Raw genomic sequence first — 21339 nt, forward strand, 5'->3', positions numbered from 1 at the left:
CCACATATTCACCAAGTGTAATTTTAGGTAGGCGTTGAAACAGCACTTTTGTTATTGATGGCTGAATATTGGAAAGCTGTAATCCAGTTTATGTTAGTGCATTTTAATAATTTTTATTCCAGAAGTCTGTCTGTTACTAAATAAAACTTTCTTGCATTAGCCGAAGACAGACTTTGTGGCATTCTCAACCTAACTGAAATGTAGAAAGACTGGAAAGGTTTTTGGTTATTCAGTAAACTACTATTCTGGAGAAACTGCAATTCAGTAGGCAATGAGATAGTGTGAAAAAAAGAAAAAAAGTGTAAGTTTTAAGTGGTATGTGGAATCTATTTGACTCATCATTAAGTAATTTTTATAATAAATGTCCAAAACATTTCAGTGAAGTTGAACATTAATGCTGTTAGTTTAGTGGTGTTAAAATTTAAGAAAAAGAAAAGTTCGAACTGAGACCTAGACATAACCTCTTGAAATATTGCCATAAAAATCGCTAATTTGATACGGGAAAATCCACAAGGAATAGAGACTGACATTGATTTAAAAAGGTCTTGTGCACCAAGAGTGTAACACTGCTGCAGTGACTGTTCAAGTTATGTTGGTTGAATCGTTCTATCTCTGCCTTAGGTAGTTCAGTTACAACTTCATCTTTGAAGTTATTGATATGGACTCACTGGTACTGGTGAATATTTTGCTGCCTGCATGCCTGCTTTCTGGTGCTCTGATTCCTCTTTAATCTTCCGCACTGTAATGTGTACAATTTGTGTAGCTGAGGCTGCAAGCCTTTTCAGATGGAAAGACTGTCATCTCAAGCTTACTTCAAAGCACCTGTTTTAAATTGCTCGTTTCCTCCAAGAGAGGAGAGAAATGCTGTTTTTCAGCCTTTGCTGGGAAGGCTTGTAGGAAACACTAAGCAAGTAATATGCTGCCAACAGGGTCTTGCATGGCTCTTTGCTGTCCCTGTTTTAAGTCTTCTGTAGCTTCCCTGTCGATGGAACTGTGATAGCAAGTTGCATTCGAGCTGGAAGTTAAAGGTCTTTCAGAAGACGCTTTTAAAAATGATACAAATATATGAATTAGAATGTATAATTGTAAAATGGGGTAGATATATAAGGATCAGCCTGAACTGCAGAAAAGCTTTTACTTGATGTTTCTTCTTCCATGTATCATAAATTTTCATTTCAGTATTTTTAGAATTAAAAATTATCTCTCTGTATATCTTTCTCCTCTGCTCTCCATATTTTCTATTTAGGATTGTCACTAAAATACATTTCATTATACTCATGAATGTGGTGTTTAGATAAGCAACAATAATATTTTACATCATGTCATCTAAAACATAGGATGAAACAGAGAACAAATTTAAGATCTGATCCCATGGCTGAAGCCCACACCCACACAGTATATGTGTCCATCAGTGACATCACTCATCTGCATACAGTGATTGGGTTGATGCTGTATTGCACAATTACTGGACTCTCAATAGTGCTTGCAATATATGAACGGAATGATATCCATGAACACTGAAAATTCCAGAAATGTAATAGTACATCAGAGAATTCAACTAATACCACAACACAAAGTAAAGAGGCAGGCCTTATTATCAAGTAGTTTGACCTTCCATGTGAAGAGAATTACAAAACTATTCTTGGTCTTAAAGACTTAAGGATTCCTCAAAAAATGTCACCCAGTCTGTCTCCATTTAATAGGGCAACATCCTTCCTCAGTGATGATGAAAACTGTCAAGTCTGACTCAGATCTGAGAGCACTGGGACTTCCTGGGAGTGCTGAATGCCTTACAGGACTGAGGCCATGAAGTGCCACATTTTCATAAGACCATCAAACAATTAGGTAAATCTATTTGGGAAAAGATATTTAAATACACAGTAACCCAAAATCTTCAAATTGTCAAGGAAAGTTATGTATGCTATGAGATTAAAGCAGTAGAATAGCCTTTTTCTCGTGTTTGTTCAGTAAAATTGTGCAGGTTTTATGGAAATAATATTTCTGTGGATGTTACTGTCAAACAAAATCACTTCGCCAAATTCGAATACATGTAATAATTTAGAAAACTCACTGTGTCTAACCTATCATTTATTTTCTCCTGAAGATAGATATTAAAAGAGAGGAAGCATTTTTATAGTCATTTTCCATCCATTATTTTCCTAAAAAAGTTAAGAAAAGACTTATAGATCTTAAACCTCAGGAGCCTCTTCCTGCCAGTCAGTATGTAATTACTTTCATATTAGTGGGTAATGCATCATCACAGCAACACTTAGAAGCACACAGATTTATTGGGTGTGCTTTACTGAACTTTAAATCTTAAATTAGTAATACATAGATTATCAAAGAAGCAGATATTATCAAATGACTATTTTAATATGTATTTAGAATATGCATTAAAAGTTGTGTAACCCTCCTTAATATTTACTATCAGGTGTTATTTCAGAAGACAGAAAATGCTATCCTTCAAAATGCTAAAGAGTTTGTGAGTTATTTGTTGCTGTTAACAAGCATTTATATGTCTGACAACAAAACATCAAGGGTCACATTTGTAATACGGGCTTACATTATTGCTGTCTTTTTTAGTCACTCAAAAGATATTTTCTATCATTTGTTCATGGCATGACAACAAAACAAAGTTGATTTTGTGCTTGTTGATGTTATCTTGTCTTCCTCACAATATTTATGAAAATTGTATCTTTCATTATTACCCATTTATATGGGTTTGTTAGGTGCCAAATATTTTGATGCAGCTAGAGAAGAGCATAAAAGCTGTAACATCTGAAGTGCATCAAGTGAAAATGAAGCAGCTACATTTGTAGTTTGGTTCTATGATTACAGTACTTACTGACACAACTGTCAGCAGTAATGGAGAAAGGGAGAAAAGATCCTTATGCACGCATTCATATTTAAGTTTAACCTTCAGTTTCAATGTAAACATTTTTTTTCCATAATCAGCAAAATAAGCAAACTTTAGTTTCCGGAAAATTTCCATTTTGTAATTTTGAAAATCTGGGAAGAGGCTGCAGTCTGCACGCTATCCTAACAAAAATAATCCAAATAAGCTGGGCTAACAAATTCTACAGGATGACCATAAGGCACAGGCACTGATTTTTTGCTCACTTCCAAATCCAGCAACTAACATTGTTAGAGACTAACCTGCAGTAAAAGATGTTACTCTCCTTCAGTTATAGGCTTCCATTGTTAACCCACCTATAAACCCAGTGAAACAAAACTTCTCTGAACGGAACAGATTGGTACAAATGTGAGACCATACCATACAGCAATTCTTTTGTTTCGAAAGAGAGTAGGTTTCTTCATAATTAATAGAATTAATTTAGAAAGTGGACCATTTTCAAAGAGGATAGGTACTTAGATTAGAAAAAAATGGAAAGCTGTGAAATGAAGAACTTTTCTTCCCATTTAATAGATGTTTCTCCTTTAGTAGCAGTATTCTGAACAGGCTGTCTGGAGCTGAACATACCTTCTCATGCCAGCTTGACAATTCTTTGAACAGGAAGCTTAAACTTAAAAATACGCCTGAAATACCTTAATAACAATCCCACCATGTGCTACAATGAAAGATTTATTCACCTGCCAAGGAAAACAGACTTATCTAAGATAAATCTCATACAAGGCCACCCTGATATCAGGAAGAATAAATGCTTTGATTTCTCTATGTACTATGGATATCAACTAAGTGTTCATGCAATTTAGGTTCTTTATTTCACATAGATTTGAATTTTACAGTACATTTCTACACTCTAGATGGCCTGAACGAGCCACTTTTAGTAAATATTTTCTAGAGATTTTTGTGGTGCTATGCTCATTGATTTTATGCTCATTATCACCTATACCACCTGTAAAGCTCAATAAATGCTTTAACTACATGCTACCACACTGATTAGCACACTATTTCATAAACATAATATTTGGGATTCAATGACCCTTTGATTTTTGATTCATACAGCTGGTTCCTGATTTTTCCTTATTGCGATTATATTGATATTTTAGCATGATTTAAGGAGTGTTTCTCCTTTTTTTTTTTTTTTTTTTTTCTGAAAAGCATTATCTCTGAACTATTCTGGGTACGCATTTCTCTATTGATCCTGTTACCAGTCACAAGCTGAAAGCACTATCCCCGTTCTAACACGTAACAGATAATAGATGAGAAGAATGACATTCTCATTTGTCTTACTAATTTTGAGGGTGTTCAGAATTCATTAAACATACTGTCCTGACTAGTCTTTTTCTTACTGTTTCTAATCCTATGAATAAAAAACCAAACCCTAACCAGAAAATATTTTCCTCAGCTGTCAATACATCAAAACCAACCAATCCACATGCATCTCTCCTACCTGCTTCTCCCTGCTCAAGCCAAAAGAATAATAGCCTTGCTGCTGTCCCTGCTTGCTTAAGGCCATCTACTTTCTCATCAGTAGTAAAAGATAACTGCTTTGTAATTATCACCAGTTATATCATCACCTTACTAGCTGCAAATTGCAGGAAATTTCTGCTCTCACATTTAGTTTATTCATCAATTTCTCTCATTAGCGATGTGTGGGAACTTAACCATTTCCTTGAAAAAGTTAATCTTTCAAATTACCCACCAGTTTTTCACTTTGTGCAATAGCTAGTATTATGCTAAAAGGGAAACTCATTACTTGCAAGAAATCAATATTAAGCTGTTGGCTGAACTAGCTGCATTTTTTGTCTGAAGAAAATGTCTCTTAACAGGAGTGAATACGTAATTTCAGATAAATGCTAAATATTACCTGCCCAGGTTATGGCATTTTGTGGCTAGATCCAACATTGGTACTACAGTGCATACATATGAGGTGTCTGGCACTAGAACAGAGGTCAGAATCCAGACCGTTCGAGGGTAAAGGCACTCAGACAGGGAGGGAGGGAGTCCTGAGTCTGAGCCCCTGGTGCCCAGGGCTGTTTCCGTGGATTTTTTAACAGATGGTCTTTTATGTAAGATAAGTAACAGGCAAAATACTCTGGGACTACAACCCGGGACTACTTCTTTCTAAGTGAGTACCCTAAATGTTATCTACACCAGCAATGGTCCTTGTAAAACACCAGCTCTTTCTGGCCCACGAGATCTACACCTTTCTGCCCTCTTCCCTCGCTCTTTCCACACACCAGGTGCTATTGCTGTCTATCGCTGGATGATTTTCTCTGGGAAAATATATGCTTATGCTGACCTAAACATAGAAACTGTTTCCTGAGTTAACATGGTAACCACCTGACTCTGATCTAACTTTGAAGTTATGCTGTTTTGAGTAGGAGGTTGGGCTAGATGGCCTCTAGAGGTCTCTTCCACACTGTATTTTTGTATGGTTCTAAGGTTACATGGAAGAGAGACTGTGACTCCTTTCATGGCTCTTTTAAGGCATCTCTAACACGTGTGAAAGGTATTTTGGGCTGTGCATGTCAAGTGGATCAGAGGACTCTGCCAGTTCTCTGGGTCTCAGTGGGGCTTGACAGGGGCAAAGCAGGGGCTTGACTTCTTGTAGTTCATCATGGAACAGTTTTGGCGGGTGTCTGTTGATTTCAACTGAGTAACCTACCAAGTTTAGAAACTTCGGAAGTCAATCCACTATGAAGTGGGAGTTTGGGTGTTTATGGAACTTTATTCTAGAGAAATGAGGTTTACTAAGTTCTGCCTATACCTTGGTTTTGATCAATTTTATTTGCTTTGTAGGTCATTAGTTCTTACACCCTCAACATATTAATCAATTTTTATTCTCAGAACAGAGTACAATACAGTCTGAAAGCTCATCTGTCTATTTCCCCCCACTTATTGGCATCAAAAAAAGAATGTTGCTTTGGAGAATGATCTAGTATTAAAAAAAAAATCATATGCTCCATTCCATGTTAGCATCAGGGAACAGATCACCAAGTATTTGGTTCAAGGGAGTAACAACAAAGAGATCAAACAAAACATTGATTTCTGGAAAGTGTATTTCATAGAAGATACTGGATACTTTTTCCCAACTCAGTGAAACGAGGCGACTCCTTTTTCAGAAGAGTAAATCTTGTGGGAAGGACATGGATTAGTTAAGGATGCATCCAGGTTACATGCTTCAAAGCAGCTGGGCTGTCCAACTGCTCCATTTCTACCATATGTTGTAAAATCTTCTCAAAACACTGCAGCAGTTCAGATGCCTTAGCCTATTCAGCTGTCACAAAGAGAAGAGGCTCTACTGAAATGAAGGAATGTTTTTATCTTTTACAATTGCTGTGAATCTGTAACTATATTGGCCATTTTATTACTTGATGCAATAACAAGTAATTCCAATGAAAACGCTGTTTTCTTCTGAAACTGATCAAAACAGTGGGCTTTTTTTTTCCTGCTTGCATGCACTTTGTATAGCTACTTGCTCTGGTGCAAAAGAGCCTGCTCTACAGTTTTGGTGACATCTTTGCACAGGCATAAATGATTACCCTGGGACTGTGGTATTTTTGTTGGTTTTGCCATCACCATGATGTTCTCTCCCTTTCTTCTTTTCACACACAGTGTGTCACACTTTCTAAATTATAATGGAATTACACACATTTATATTATTTCTATAATTACATCTATAATAATTATGAAGCCTGATTATATAATGACAATAAAAGATGAAATTTTGCTGCATGAGGGTGCTGAGTATGATTGTATACAAAGGGAATAATTCCTGTACAAGCTATGTCAATTGATCACTGAGAACAGGAATAGCAAATAGGAAAAAGAAGATTCTCACTTCAGCAGAAACCAATAATTTAAAGTTTCCATGTGGTAACTAGGGAATGTTGGCTCTGCTTATCCCCTAATTTCGTTATTATGTGTATGTCTTGCTGTGTAATTGGAAGACATATCAAAATTGTTTTCCCTTAATTCAGAATTTTCTGCTTCATGTCAGCTTGCATTCCAAAATGAATTGTCTGGAAATGTTGTTTGTGTGTAAGTTATTGCATGATGTTGTAAACAGCACAGGATGTCAGATGAATCAGACTGCTGAAAATGTATAGATCAATAATTTGGTTTATTTTTAGGTCTTATATTGCCCCTCACTGTCCTAGATGCTGCTAGTCTTCTTTTGGCCTGAAAACCTGAAGGTCAATTTGAAGTCACGATCATATAATAGTTCTTTTTATATCAACAGCTGAGACTGGCCTTGGGAGATATTATTACTTATTTCTTAATCTTTTGGGGCTGACAGAATAGAGTCTGGCAAGATTACAAAAACATGCAGTGAAACTACAAGGTCTATCGCTTCATATGTGACCCTTCCTTCACTGAGAGCTCCACATTCAGAAAAGCTGTGGGTGTTCAGCATGTCTGCAAATCAGATTACAATCTTCCAGTTAACTGTGTAGCCCATCAAGGTACATATTTAACACTTGATCAGGCATATAACAAGTTTGGGTATATATATTTCCCACAGGTGGGTGGATGATGAAACTGTTCTGAAAATATTATTTACAAGAAGTTTAAAGATCATAGACTTTTACCTTCCTGTAAGTCAGTTATTGAGACTAATCATAAACAACAGATACATATTGGGTCTTTCAACCACATGCTATATCTCAACAGACTGACGAATTTCAAGGGGATCAATAATCTCTGAACATTAATGATCAGGGGCCACAAAACAGTTTTTCTTAACAACACAATAAAGAGACCAGTAATTTCTAATTTTATTAACTGGGCCAGCTATTGTTTGTTGCTGGTGTCAACCTATGGGTATTCAGGAACTCTCTCTTTTCTTTGAAAATAATAGGTACTGACTATTCTAATCTTCATGCTGCTCTGAGTCTATTCACACCAGAGTTCACAGCTTTGGAGCCATACATTAGTGGGAACTGGATGTATGAGAAGATTTAAAATAAATCAGTATTGAAACAAAAGATAAAATCGCTTATTGTTGTGCCTCTATGTGCTATAATTTTAAGGCCAGAAGTCCCCTTTACGAATTCATCAAAAATGTTAAGGGACAGATGTCAAATTTTTGCCCCACTGCTTTCTTTAATAAAAGTCTACTTTTTGTGCCTCTGGGAAGACTTGTCTCTTTCTAACAATCAATGTCAGGATCCCAACTGAACCTGTCAGTGCAAAAGAGTGCAGAAATTGGACTGTCCCCCTGAACAGCCTGTCAAAAAAAATGAATAATGAAAAAAAGTAAGTTGAGAGTCTTCTAGAAGAGAGTCTAGCTTAGCACCTCTGGAAATTATAATATGAAACATTGAAACAAAACTTTTAGGAAAGTGGAATGGAAAATAAATTTAATTTTAGTGACAAATGTCTACGTTGGGATATGGCAATGCCAATTTTTCAATAAGGGCTAGCTGGCATCTACTACTGGGCTATTCGTCTAAGTAAAAGTCAATGTTATGCAGAAATAGGCATCCAGAAAATGTTAGGCTACTCTGCATTACACAAGGAGTTTTGATCAGGAAAGATCCAGGTGAAAGGCCAAGAGATCAGGATGTCTACTCATTCAGGACAATCACACGTGCAGCACTTCACTGCAAGCTACATCTTAAGGCAATTCTCATCTCTACATAATGTCCTGAACACTCCTGTTAAGTAGTAAGACAATATTGGAAGGGTCTTTGCAGCAGAATTTATAACGTAGGTCTATTTGAAGAGATTAATTTATTAGTATTACTTAAAAGGTAAGATGCTGAGGATTTTATCTATCTATTTATTTATTTATTAAATTCTGTAGTGAAATCTTGGGTTTCTCCACCTGCATTTCAAAGTTCATATTTTTCACTCAAAGTATCAACCTCTGTCCCACAACATCTTCTGTTCCTTCTGAAATTATTTCCCAAACCTTATTCTGCAGTCTGCTCCTAATTTATTACACTAAAATCTTACTACTAAAATATCTTACCCCTCTTTAAATGCTTTCTGAAACTGTTTCACTTCCTCTAAACACAATGGCCATGATTCTTTTATTTATTTTATTCATTATTCTTCCTCTACCTTGTGAAGGTAGCTGTGTGCCACCCCCTCCTTTTTCATTGCCTTCACTACCTGAATTACTTCTCCAACTTGTGGATATGATAGAAGTCATAGAGCTGTTATCATAGAATCATAGAATCATAGACTGTATGGTGTTGGAAGGGACCTCTAAAGTTCATCTAGTCCAACCCCCCTACAACAAGCAGGGACATCTTTAACGAGGTCAGGTTGCTCAGAGCCCCATCAAGCCTGACCTTGAATGTTGCCAGGGATGGGACTTCTACTGCCTCTGTGGGCAACCTGTTCCAGAGGTCCACCGCCCTCATATTAAAGAACTTTTTCCTGATGTCCAACCTAAATCTACCCTTTTCTAGCTTGAAACCTTTACCCATCGTCCTATTGCTACAAACCCTTGTGAACGTCTCTTCCCCTGCCTTCTTTTAGGCCACTTTCAGGTATTGGAAGGTCGCTGCAAGGTGCCCCCAGAGCCTTCTCTTCTCCAGACTGAACAACCCCAACTCTCTCAGCCTGTCCTCATAGGAGAGGTGCTCCAGCCCTCTGATTTTTGTGGCCTTCCTCTGGACTTGCTCCAACAGATCCCTGTCCTTCTTGTGTTGGGGGCTCCAGAGCTGGACGCAGTTCTCCAGGTGAGGTCTCATCAGGGCAGAGTAGAGGGGCAGAATCACCTCTCTCGATCTGCTGGCCATCTCTGGGAAGAAGAACTTGTTCTTGTGTCCTGTGATGCTGATACTCAGTTTGATATTATTGATGCGTGAGAGAGAATCCCACTGTGAGGCTCACTGATTGATACCTGTGGTGCAGGGTCCATGTCTCTAGATTTTGAGCTGCACAGTGAGAGGAGGCACAGTGGTGGAAATGTTCAGGTTATAGCAGCAGGATCAAATTTCTCAGCAAAGCTGAGGAAAGGAAAGGTAGAGAGATACACAATAAGGAGCACAAAGAGAGAGATGGATGGATGTTTGAACGATGCAATATGTGACTGGAAGTGGCCTTCTGTGTCACAAAGTCCTGCAATCCCAGAGAAGCACATCGTGTTATCTATCCCTTCACTATATTTCTCAGGCTCTGTCAAATGACATTTGGAATTCCTGACCCAACTTCTTTTATTAGAAGACTATTTTAGAATGTCACTACTCTGATTAAGGATGACCTTTTAACTTACCATGGCCGTTTTATACTCATTTGCTTTTATACTGATATTGTCCCATAGATTAAATAGGTCACATCACCCTCTATACATTTTTGATGCTGTTTCATAGATTTACATATCAGAGGACTCCGCCAGCATGAGCATATCCTAATGATCTCATCTGACATTTCTGCCATATTCTATTCTCAACACTGTGCTCAAACCTTCCAAAACTACTTTTGCACTGTTGTGCAGATACAAAATGGATCTATGTGCCTATGAAAAGTTTTACAGAGATTTATAGGCAGATCTACAGTGGAACCTTCGAAGTGCTGACTCTTATAAAACATATTGAAATCACTGGGGGTTAGAAACATAAACAGGACTAAAACTAGCCACTTTCATCTTCTACATGTCTATTTCTAATCTAATTAATGAATAACTTGCTAACGAGGTCTTCAACTATTGAATTCAGTAGACCTACATTTATTTATACCTCCTAGGAGTTTCTCCCTGTACCTAATCTTAGAGTTTAGGCTCCAGCAGCAACTAAAAATATTGATAACTGAATATAATAAAAGAAAAAGGAACACCTGTGGGGAATTTTTTCCATTGATGAATGGTATATTGGAGTTTGCTACACAAATTGTACTCTGCACATTGGTTAAGATAGTTCTAGAAAACAACATAAACCAATGTAAAATTAAATTGGAAGTCTTTGGTGAAGCGTAAAGATTCTATAGAGCATTTCAAATTTAATTTTGAATTTAGTTAGTATCAATGTTCCTGGAAGGTTTAGCTGATCCAAGTTATTTCTATTGGACCTTTTCATAATATCTAAGTTGTCTGGAGAATAAATGTAGATTCCCACTCCATAGCCCCCCCCCCCCCCCCCCCCCGCCCCCCCCCCCCCCCCCCCAACAAATAGTATGTGGAAACTTGGGACTCTGGCACTAATTAGCCAGTCAGAATTTTGAAGAAAACAATCAAGCTTGACTTACGCTGAAATCATTTATAAGAATTAGTCTTTTTAATGTGACTTGACTTTTTGCCGTATTATCTGTGAAAAGATTTCTATGTATAACTACTATGAATAATTTAAAACATATCAAAATTGATCCAGAAGAGATTAAATCTTTCACAATTGACCAGGGAAGGAAGAACAGTGTTTGCAGATTCAAGTTAGCTATCAAAGACAAAATACATGAAAGATAAAAATCCAATTACTTTTTAGGCACAAACTGATCTCAAGATAGAACTGATAGAACTTTTACCTCTATTTCTCTAGAAGGGTGTACAATACATTCCTTTTTATATCTGTCAAAAGGAGTAGGGACTTGGACAACATCTGGCATAACACCAATGCAGAGAAGCTGCAGTCTGGACTGCAGGTCAGCAGTAAGTCAAAAGCTACTCTTGGCAAGATCTTCCTTATGGAATCTATCTGCATTCCAATACAAAGCACTTCTAACCTCTTTCAGTCTGTCAGTGGATGGGCATTTAAGGCCTCACCCTCTGCTTTCTAAGACTATAAAATTTATTTGAGATACTGCCATGTCTTAATATTTTTTTTCACTATGTTGCACATTGGTAGTCTGTTCTCATCATTCGCCATATGACATTACAACACAAAAGTAATAATGATACTGAATTTAGCTGAAAACTTCTGTTGCCTTCAAAGGGCACTGTATCTGTCTTAGATTGAAGAAACACGCTATCTTGAACTGTTTTCAGTTTTGTTTCACTTGTATGCCTCATTCGCAAGTTGGACAATATACCTCCCGTCCAAAGGTAACTGCTTTTCATTTTGACAGCCTTTTTGATGTACACAAATGGAAAAGACACCCACAGAAAAGAGCATTAGGAAAAGCCAAGGAATAGGAACAGAAATTACGAGACATAACTATGATACTTACACCAGTTACACAATCACCTACAATTTGTTATCATTTTGTGCCTGGCACTAATCAGCAATTCACAAAGCTGAGAAAAATAAGAAAGAATGAAATTGACATTTATGACTGACAGGAATCACTGAAATTAGTGGACTTATTTAGGGTGCTTGGTGCATACTACAGCTTTTTTCTATTGAAAAACAGAAAGCTGAAAAGCTTTGCAATCTAATGTAAACTACCTCATGCGCAACTGAATTGGATGTAAAGTAAGCAGTGGCTCAAACCCTTCAAATTGTTTTGGAGATATCCAAATCTTCCATGAAAACAGTAACAATCTGTTGAATACACTGCTAATTGGCTCCATAAAACTGGAAAGGAATTAAAATAATGTATATTACCTTACCTGGGTAACCTTCTCTGTTACATTGTGCGTTCGGTCTTTAACCTTAGGTGCAATAATTGCTTTCTCTGAAGGAGGAGATGAAGATTTTTTTTCACTTTTGATATCTGAAAAGTTCAGTGTGAGTTGAGGAATTTTGTTGATTGTACTGTATTTGTTGAGATTTGAATCTGACGTGGATCCCAACAGACTTGACTTGATATGATTAAAAGGCCCTGAAAAATCAGAACACATACTTAGTAATTGACAAATGCAGAGAAATAAGTTATCACTAATATTTAAGTGGGATATGTTAAAACGGTATTTAAAAACTCTTTTTCACCATTCTACTTGTTAATAGAAAAATTATCTACATTTTAAAAATAACTCTATTGCTAATGAGAATCAAATCTAGTACTGGTTATAAACATGATGTTTCCTTTATATACAGCCCCCGATATTTTTTATAGAAGTCAACGGATTGCAAAGAACATAATGCATCCATCCTTACTTGTTTTCATGTCACTGGGTATGCTGGTATGCTCCATTATAATTCTAGCTGAATATAAAGACTATAATCTCTCTCTTATAAAAGCGGAAATAGGACACCCAATTATACAAGAGTGTCCAAACTGAGGAAAGGGTCTGTTATCACACCTGTACTATTGCTCATGCTTACATGACAGTTCAAAAAATCCTTTGGGTAAACTTGAAAATTTACTATATCCCTGCCCTACCCCTGTTGACTCATCAAGTAACTCCATACTTAATCAATGGAAATATTAACCTAATATTGTCCTAAAAGTCTTTAGTTTTGGAGTATCACAAATTGACAAAATACATTTCTTCAAGTGTCATTACCACAAAATATTGAAAACAGTAGGGATGTCCATATGTAGAATATTAGTGGAGTATTTAATATACACTTAAACATCTTATACTACTTTAGTGCATCATGATAGATTAAAAATATGGAGTTTGTGTACTTCATGAGGTATATGTCCATTATAATTATTCTTTTCAATGCTGGATAGAGTTCTTTGTACAACAAGAAAGCAGTATAACTGATCAGTATACTTGTTTTGGACTGCCATTATAAAGTTAGCCCAGAAGCAAAAAATATTAATAGTAAGGAAAATTTATGTTTGAGAACAGTACTAGAAAAAAGAAGTACAAAGATGCTTAGACAGTGAGAACTAGATCCAGTTATGGAGTTAAGAAAAAAATACAGGTTTGCAGTCAGTAACAGTATACCTAAAGTGTGGGCTTGAAGGGTATTTCTCAGATCCACATGAGAACTTTATTGTATCCTAATTCTATTATGAGCAAAAATGTTTATTGGGTTTTTTTTTTTTTTCTTCTACTGTTTGTTTGGTGGGTTTGGTTTTTTTTTTGGTTGGTTGGTTTGTTTGGTTTTGGTTTTTTTTCCTTGCTGGGAGGAAAACAAGAACGGGTGCTATGATTCAGGAACAGCCAATGGAACAGGATTAGGCCTACATTGTAAATTGTAGAGTCAACAGTGGAACAGGTGGATTGTATTTGCAATGTGTGAAGCAGTGAAATTCAAAGCAACCAGCTGCCTGGTGATAGCTGTGGGGAAATGCTTCAGGCAGTGCTGAATTCTTTTTTTTTGTTGTAAATTTCTTTAAGTAAAGGCTGATCTTTCCTTATATCTGGCTTAGAATGCCTGCTGAAAACCAACTTCTAATTTGCTTTCTTAGCTTAAAAAGGATTTACACACATGCTTTCTACCTCCTAAATTCAAGCTAATTATGTTAATCTGGGCCAGAGATATTACTCCATTTCAAATTGTGCCATTGTGCAGAAAGGAATTCAAAATGACAAGGGAGGGCATGATGCTCTAGACTGACAGTTCAGGTGTGCCCCTGGGAGAGATCAATCTGGTGGTTCTGCTCCCAAGACTTTATCTTTTTGTCCAAAGATCATTTGACGTAAGATAAACAAAAATTTGTGGGTGAGTGCTCTAACTGCTAAACTACAAAATCAGACCTTCTTTTTCTCCTTATACCAAGGAACCTAATATATTCTTTGTGGAACAGCTTCACTGGAAATAGGAAGAAAGTACTATCTTTCTCCCACAGGGAATGCTAAAAGAGCCTGGTACTGAGGACACTGCCAAGGAATTGGAATACTGTGCTTGAACACCTTTTGGCCCAGATAGGACCTGGATCAACCTTTCACATCATCTACATGAGTCTATTAAAAAGCCGTGTTCAAAAGAAATCAGGGCTCACAATCTCCTCACAAATCAGTGAAGTGGCTAATCTGGCTGTTGTGTGCTATGTATGTGTGGTCACACTGAAGTTTTTCAGCAATACTTCTCTATATAGCTGTAGCAATTAATAGTTTTTGAATATTGAGCAGTCTTAGACATGAGTGGGGTATCAAGTTGGGGCCATTTGTCACATGAACAAGATTCTTGGTACCTAAGCAACTCAAAGGTAAGAGGAAACTAAGGGAGCTTAGGTAAATCCATAATTAGACAGTACATATGTTTTGGTTTTTTTTTAATAGTAACTTTACAGAGGCTCAAATTGCAGTGAAATTTTGTTTTCTGGGATTTAAATCTTTTATTGATTCTACTGCAAAAGAAATTACTCTCTTCTTCGCTACCTAAGACTCATGCCTTAGCATGTGATACTAGACTTAAGTTAGTGGCACATGAGAATAAAACCTTACTTTTTTAATCCACTTTCTTTTGCTTCAGAAAGTCATGAAAGGTATATATGTACCTCATTGATAATGGTAATTAATTGAAAGACATTACTAGCTTATGTACAGCCAGGCTGGCTGCAATTGAGCTGATACTTGACAGCTAGTGGACCTTTGCTATACCCTTACAGCAGGAAGCAGAAAAAGAGGGTCATAACAAATCATAATCACAATTGACACTAATTGGCACCCTGATTGACAGTTTCAGCAGAGCGGCCAAGAATTGGAAAAGCAGAGAGAATGACATGCTTCTGCCTACCCTACAAAGGAGATTCTTTAAGGTTAAGTTTGAGCTCCCTGTTTTTATGGTAAGATTCCATTGTCCCTGCTTACACAATGCATTGAGAAATGATTTCACTCTCCTGAGCTATCAATCCATCATCTTTCACCAGCAGTAAATACATTTATAAAAGTTGTTTTACAGTACAGAGACTGCACTTTTTTCCCCCCCAAGGTTTTGCCAACATACACATGAAGCAAATGCAATGATTTTGTAGTCCACAAATCGCTCTACAGAATCTAAGTCATGCACTGCATGCAGTTTAGAGAGAAGACTTTACCAGGTACACACACTTTTTGCATCATGCATGAAGTCACAAACCAGTTTTCAGACATAGCTACAAAAATTGCAATTAAACTGAACACTTGAGTAATTGTTTTCCAGAAATGGTGGAAGTCACTTAATAATTATGTTCAAATTGCTTCTAAAAGATGTATCTCAGTGCTGGTGAATAGAAACAATTTTATAGTCCACTAAATATTATTTAAACATGAAATTGGCAATGAAGTTCATGCATGCACATTTTAATACTACAGGAAGCTTGAAACCATACCCCCTGCCATCCAGGAACGTGAAACTAGTTTTAAGGAGACAAAAGAGGAATAAGTGAAGATACTTCCACAAGGCTCCTGATTACCAATTATTTTATTTTTGTGATAGTTAACTGAAAACTAGGCACCTTATAACAACAGATTGTTTGTTAGTGGTCCTGCCCAATTATACATCCTTTCACAGGTAAAACTCCTGGCGGCTTCAATAGAAGTTTTGCCTGCCTAAGGACAACAGCACTGAGTTAAATAGCTATGATACATTCTATCTCTGTCCCTTCCTTTTTAGAATTAACAGATATTTAAGTTAAATGACCATATAACTGTGCCTTCACTTTTTCCAGGGATTGGTAGTTAGTGCTTTGAGACAATAGTTAAGGCAACAACTATGTGTTTAACAGACATAATTTAAGTAATGCACCTGGCCTTAGAGAGGTCAGCATGAGAATGTTGCATTTGAACATTTCATACAGCAGGCAAAGTAACATGCCAAAAAGTGTGGCTGTTTGAAACACTGGAAGGTACAGTCTAGATGTATACTTTACCTTTGACATTGCGACCATTGTCTGGTTTTCAGCATAATAAAAGTGAAGAAAGAGAGAGAGAAAAGACAACTAAAATCTACATCAGAAAAAGTAGAAAATATTGCTTCAAAATATGTATGTGGTTTGAATTGAAACATTACTGCACCTACTTGATTGTATTATGTAGACTTTTAGTCAAGATGGAGTCACTTTGACAATAGAGAGAGAATATATAAAACTGATGGGGCAGGTCATCAGGTAGTAGGACTGGCTCTAGCTAACTTTCCCTAACAGTAACACAATAAAATTGTTTCTCCACAAGTCTGGTGCTGGGTTGGAGGTCAAAAGTGCTAACCCATGAAGTCGTAATTAGTCACACGTAATTAAGTGAGGCTGAGGCACCCGCAGCTGTGGGCAGTGGCACAGGCCGCCTGGCTGCACAGGGTGTGGGCCTGTGCAGGTGGCCCGGTGCAGACCCCCGGGCCCTGCGCCTGCCCAGGGCTCACAGCAGGAAAAGCTTTTACCGTGGCAGCAAGCTGAGCAGTGCCTTTCTGAGTAAACACCGGAGAAACACTGAGGAGAAAGATATACCTTAAACCTTTCTTCAGCTCTTAGGTGCCTTCCTGCAAGGTAACAGTGGCAAAGCTTTCTGTCCTCACAGGCACACCCAGCCCTGAATCCCCTCATGAGATCAAACCTCTTTAGGGAGAATATTATTATTGTTCTTCTTCTTACTGTTGTTATTATAATTATTTAACATTATTTTACAGAAGCCACATAGGCGGATAGGTAGACGCCACTCCTCTTCAGGGGTGTGCAGTGTGACCCAGAGGCTGCCCTCCCTTTGTGTTGTGCCCCCTGCCCAGCCACGGCAGCTTGGAGCAAGTATGAGGGTGGGCTGGCAGGGAGTGCGGGGCCAGGCGCAGGATGCCACCCTGACCGGCTTATTACCAGCTTTCAAAGGTGCATGGAGCTCAAACTGACAGGCCAGCTCAGAGGGCTGAGGTGGCTGTGCCCCTGTCCGCCCCAGCGGCAGCCCTGTCCCTGCAGAGGGCTATGGCCTTCTCCTGTGAGGGGCATCAGAGGTGATGTTGGGCCTTCTCTGTGGTGTCGTGTCATACCTTCTGCCTCTCTGGCTTTTCCTCAACTTCCCGAGGACTGGGGAGCACAAGACATTGGGCTGGGCCCTCTGGACCATGAGTGTGGGAGTGTTCAGTTTCTCTCAGCCTGATGCCTTTCTGTGCCAGGCATCTGTAGCACTAATGCAGATTTTGTAGGCTGAGCTAGGCTAAAAAGCCTGCTGTTTTTTCAGAAGACTGCAGGGATGTTCCTGAGGTCACTTTCTGAAGACAATAATTTCCAAAGAGTCCCTGTGAACCTGTACCCGCTGGCTAATCTGGATTGCTGGCATTTCAGGTGAGAAGGGCTTGGCTGGAGTTTGAGTGGTGGGTGGAAGACACAGTTCCTGCCCTGCTGCTTTTGCTGTCAAACAGGCAAATTGAGGATGGAATTCAATTGAGTACACTCAAAATAATTTAAAATCCTAAATTGTCATTTTTACTGTAACACCTTTCAGCATATAATGGCTACAGCTATGATAATTTTAAAATGATAGGCCACTAGGCTGCATAAATTAATTTAACACATGAAATAATTTATATTCTCAATTGCATTATCTTCCAAAAAACCAAATTTGACCATGGGTGAATTACTGTAGTTAGTATTGAGCTAAATAATGCTATTCTCTTCTGTAAGAATTCTGTTATGCTGATTCAGTTAATGTTGTTTGAACTGGAAGAGGTGGAAAAAAATTAAATCTGAATCCTGAATTGCATTTTCAGACAGAGTAGTAGTTTTCAGTGGATTCAGGAAAATTCAGGACTATTAGGATCAATAAACAAATTAAGAATGGAATGGGAAATATATTAAACCTTATGCTTCCTTGGGTCATAATGTAGGCCTTTGGGACTGTAGTTTACTTTTACTTACTGTACTTTACTTTTACTTAGGGCTTTACATTCTCCAGTACAGTATTTACAGCTACTGCTCAGAATCTGTGGGTCCAGAGAAGATGATTTAGGCTGAATCCTAGTTGCCTAACTTGCATGGATAATTTTATAGCAACAATAGGGTTTTATGGCTCACTGTTGAGTAAGGCAAGCAGGACTTGCTGGCTAAATTTAAACATTTGGCAAAAGGTGCCAAATTCTAATATGCTTGAAAGCGGATGGCATCAAGGATGGTTACTAATTCTAATGCAATTCTGAGAGCCATCCTCTGTTCTGCTGTACTTTTTTAGAATGCCTATGTATGGCCCAAACTTAGAGCCAGATTCTCTACTATTTTGTACCTTACTCAGAGTGAAATCAGAGTGGCAGTGTTTTATCTGTTTACATGGCAAATTACATGAGAGGCCATAGGAACGTGAATGGATTATTGGCTCCTCATTGTAAAATTTATTTTCCTCAGTATTTAACATCTGAAAAATATTATTCAGTGAAATTGAGCTAGAAATTTTTAATCCTCCATGCAGCAAGTGTTCAATCATGTGGTGATTTCTGTATGAGCTTTTTACCACCATAACCAAAGACAATATTCAAACTGATTTTTACATATTTTCATCATGGAACTACATGAAGAATGACCAATTGGGAAGTGCTTTAATGAAAATAAGTTCTGAAAACAGAAATTGACAAAACAGATAACTTTAAAGATGTTTTATTTAAAAGGTTAGCTTAAATATCTGAGGAAACAAACCAAGATGAAGCTTATGCAATTGTCCAAAAGACATGCCAAGGTTCAACCTTGGAGATTTTTGCCTCCACATACTAATTTTGAAATCTTGGCTTGAATGTGAACATGAAATATAGTAAAATGGTATGGTTTGGGATGGATTTAATTCAATTTTCAGGTTCATTAAAAATCAGAGTCTGAAAGAAACAGAAATGAGGAAAGATCCATTTACCTATTATATTTAACACAGGAAGAGTAACTGGAAGGAGTAATTAGTTCTGCTATTCTGGGAGTTAATCTGGGTAGCAGAGGAGCATTCAGATTTATATTTTAGGGGATGAACAGAAGCAAAGAGCCCTTGATGTGGACTTTCAAAAGGCAGGAGAACTTAAAGGAATTTTACACTTGCAGTCAATGAATAGGAGAAAAACAGGCAATCACTGAAAATGAAAATTCATTTTCTTGCTAGTTTATGAATCTGTACACAGTATTCCATGACATATGTTTTTGAAATCTTAAAATATTCCCTATACATTCCTTGTCATCTGGCTTGAATAAAAAGTATGCAAGTCAAGTCATTGGACCATCAGCAGCTGCAAAAGCATTGTGTATGTAGCACTTTTCTACGAAAGATGGTTTCAAAGGTGCCTCTCCTTTCACATGGCTTTCAAACCTCTGTTTGCTAAGCTGTTTCCCAAGTTTCTCAAACTCCCTGTCTCCAACAGGAAATCATGGACCACACTCCATGACTTTGTGTAATTAGGAGAGACAGCAGAAAAAGACAGAGAAAACATCTTTGTAAATTTTGATGGTTGCAAGTCTATACCAACACAAAAAGAAAATCACACGAATTTTGCACTAAGCACTTCACCATTTCACAAAGTATTTCACTAGGCATTACACAAAGCATTTCAATGGAGTTGCTGAGGGTATTTTCTCCAGTGTGAGAGAAAAAATATGTCTCAGTGTTGGATCAGTGAATATACAATGTACACATTACAGATTCAAGAAAAACAAACCGATCAGTCTCTGAAGTAGAGTTTCATATGAAGACAATCTAATATATCTGTGTACGGGACAGAACTGTGCATACAATTTTAACATGACCCCCCACCCTCCCAAATACCAATATTATCTTTAGGAATGTTTGGCCCTATTTTGCTACATCCCTATACAGAAGGCAGATGGTACTCTAAGAGCAACCTCATGATTTCATTGGTCTGCTTAGACATGAAAAGCAGAATTTAGCATAAATAAGCCTGGCATATTTGGGTCCTTAATATTTTTGGTGTGCTTGGACGTATACAGCTGATTACATTTAGTTTTGCTCACAAAGTGTTGACAATTACTATGAAAAATTGCAGTAATTCCTTTCTTAGTACACCAGAGAATACTGATTGACTTTCTACCATACCTTCGCTTGCGTGACGGTCCCTAAAAATGTTCTTGGGATGGACGTTAAAGCCTTCTATGTCATGTACTGAAGACGCTCTCCGTATACTACAAATGCTTTCCTTTGATCTGGAATGGGTTAGTGGGTTGCTTGTCTGTATCATGTCAGGGTAAAGTCTGTCCCATTGCTGTTTAGGTGATGAATGGTCAAGAGGTCCTGATATATTAACCAAAGGTGAACATTTACTGGGTTGAATCAATGCTTTTGTATCATCCACTTCTGAAGGACTACAGCTTTCTTTTGTAGGTGATTTAAAGTGCTTCATTGCCACTGAGTCATCACTGTGTTTAGATGAATCGACTATCACTGCATCAGGGTCTTCCTGTGGTAAGGATTGCTTTCTGTATGTTAAAAGTCTCAATCCAGGTAAACGGAACCCCAACAGTCTGCCTACATGTACAAAAGAAGAAAATATTACATATTAGTTTCTTGTCATGAAAATCTGCTTTTTTCACACAGAGTCAGGATGCATAGTAATAGCTATAAATAATTGACCTATTCCTAATAAATTACAATGCTTATCAATGGAATGTGTAAATATAGAATTATTATATAGCTATAAGCTTGTTATAGTTGTGGTGTTAAAAGATTTCATACTTCAGTCAGACCTAAGTTACTGAGCTCAGAATAAGGATAGCAGCATTGATTCTACAGTCTGTATTAAAAGAGATAAGGTTATCTGTTCTGA

At 37.5% G+C, this 21339-nt stretch overlaps 1 protein-coding gene across 3 annotated transcripts in view; it reads right to left on the reverse strand.

Moving 5' to 3' along the window:
- The window catches only part of KCNH7 (potassium voltage-gated channel subfamily H member 7), a 231112-nt gene that overhangs the window by 58345 nt on the left and 151428 nt on the right, over positions 1-21339 (reverse strand). The window contains exons 5-8 of one of the 3 annotated variants that reach the window (XM_086464983.1): positions 20613-21041; positions 16487-16507; positions 15947-15970; positions 12405-12616 (exon numbers count right to left, since the gene is read on the reverse strand). In XM_086464983.1, the coding sequence (XP_086321109.1) occupies positions 12405-12616; positions 15947-15970; positions 16487-16507; positions 20613-21041 (686 nt within the window). The remainder of the gene's footprint in view (positions 1-12404; positions 12617-15946; positions 15971-16486; positions 16508-20612; positions 21042-21339) is intronic. The other 2 variants (XM_086464984.1, XM_086464985.1) reach the window with 2 other exon arrangements.

Source organism: Leptosomus discolor, chromosome 5 (assembly GCF_034619465.1).
Source record: "Leptosomus discolor isolate bLepDis1 chromosome 5, bLepDis1.hap2, whole genome shotgun sequence".
NCBI lineage: Eukaryota > Metazoa > Chordata > Aves > Leptosomiformes > Leptosomidae > Leptosomus > Leptosomus discolor.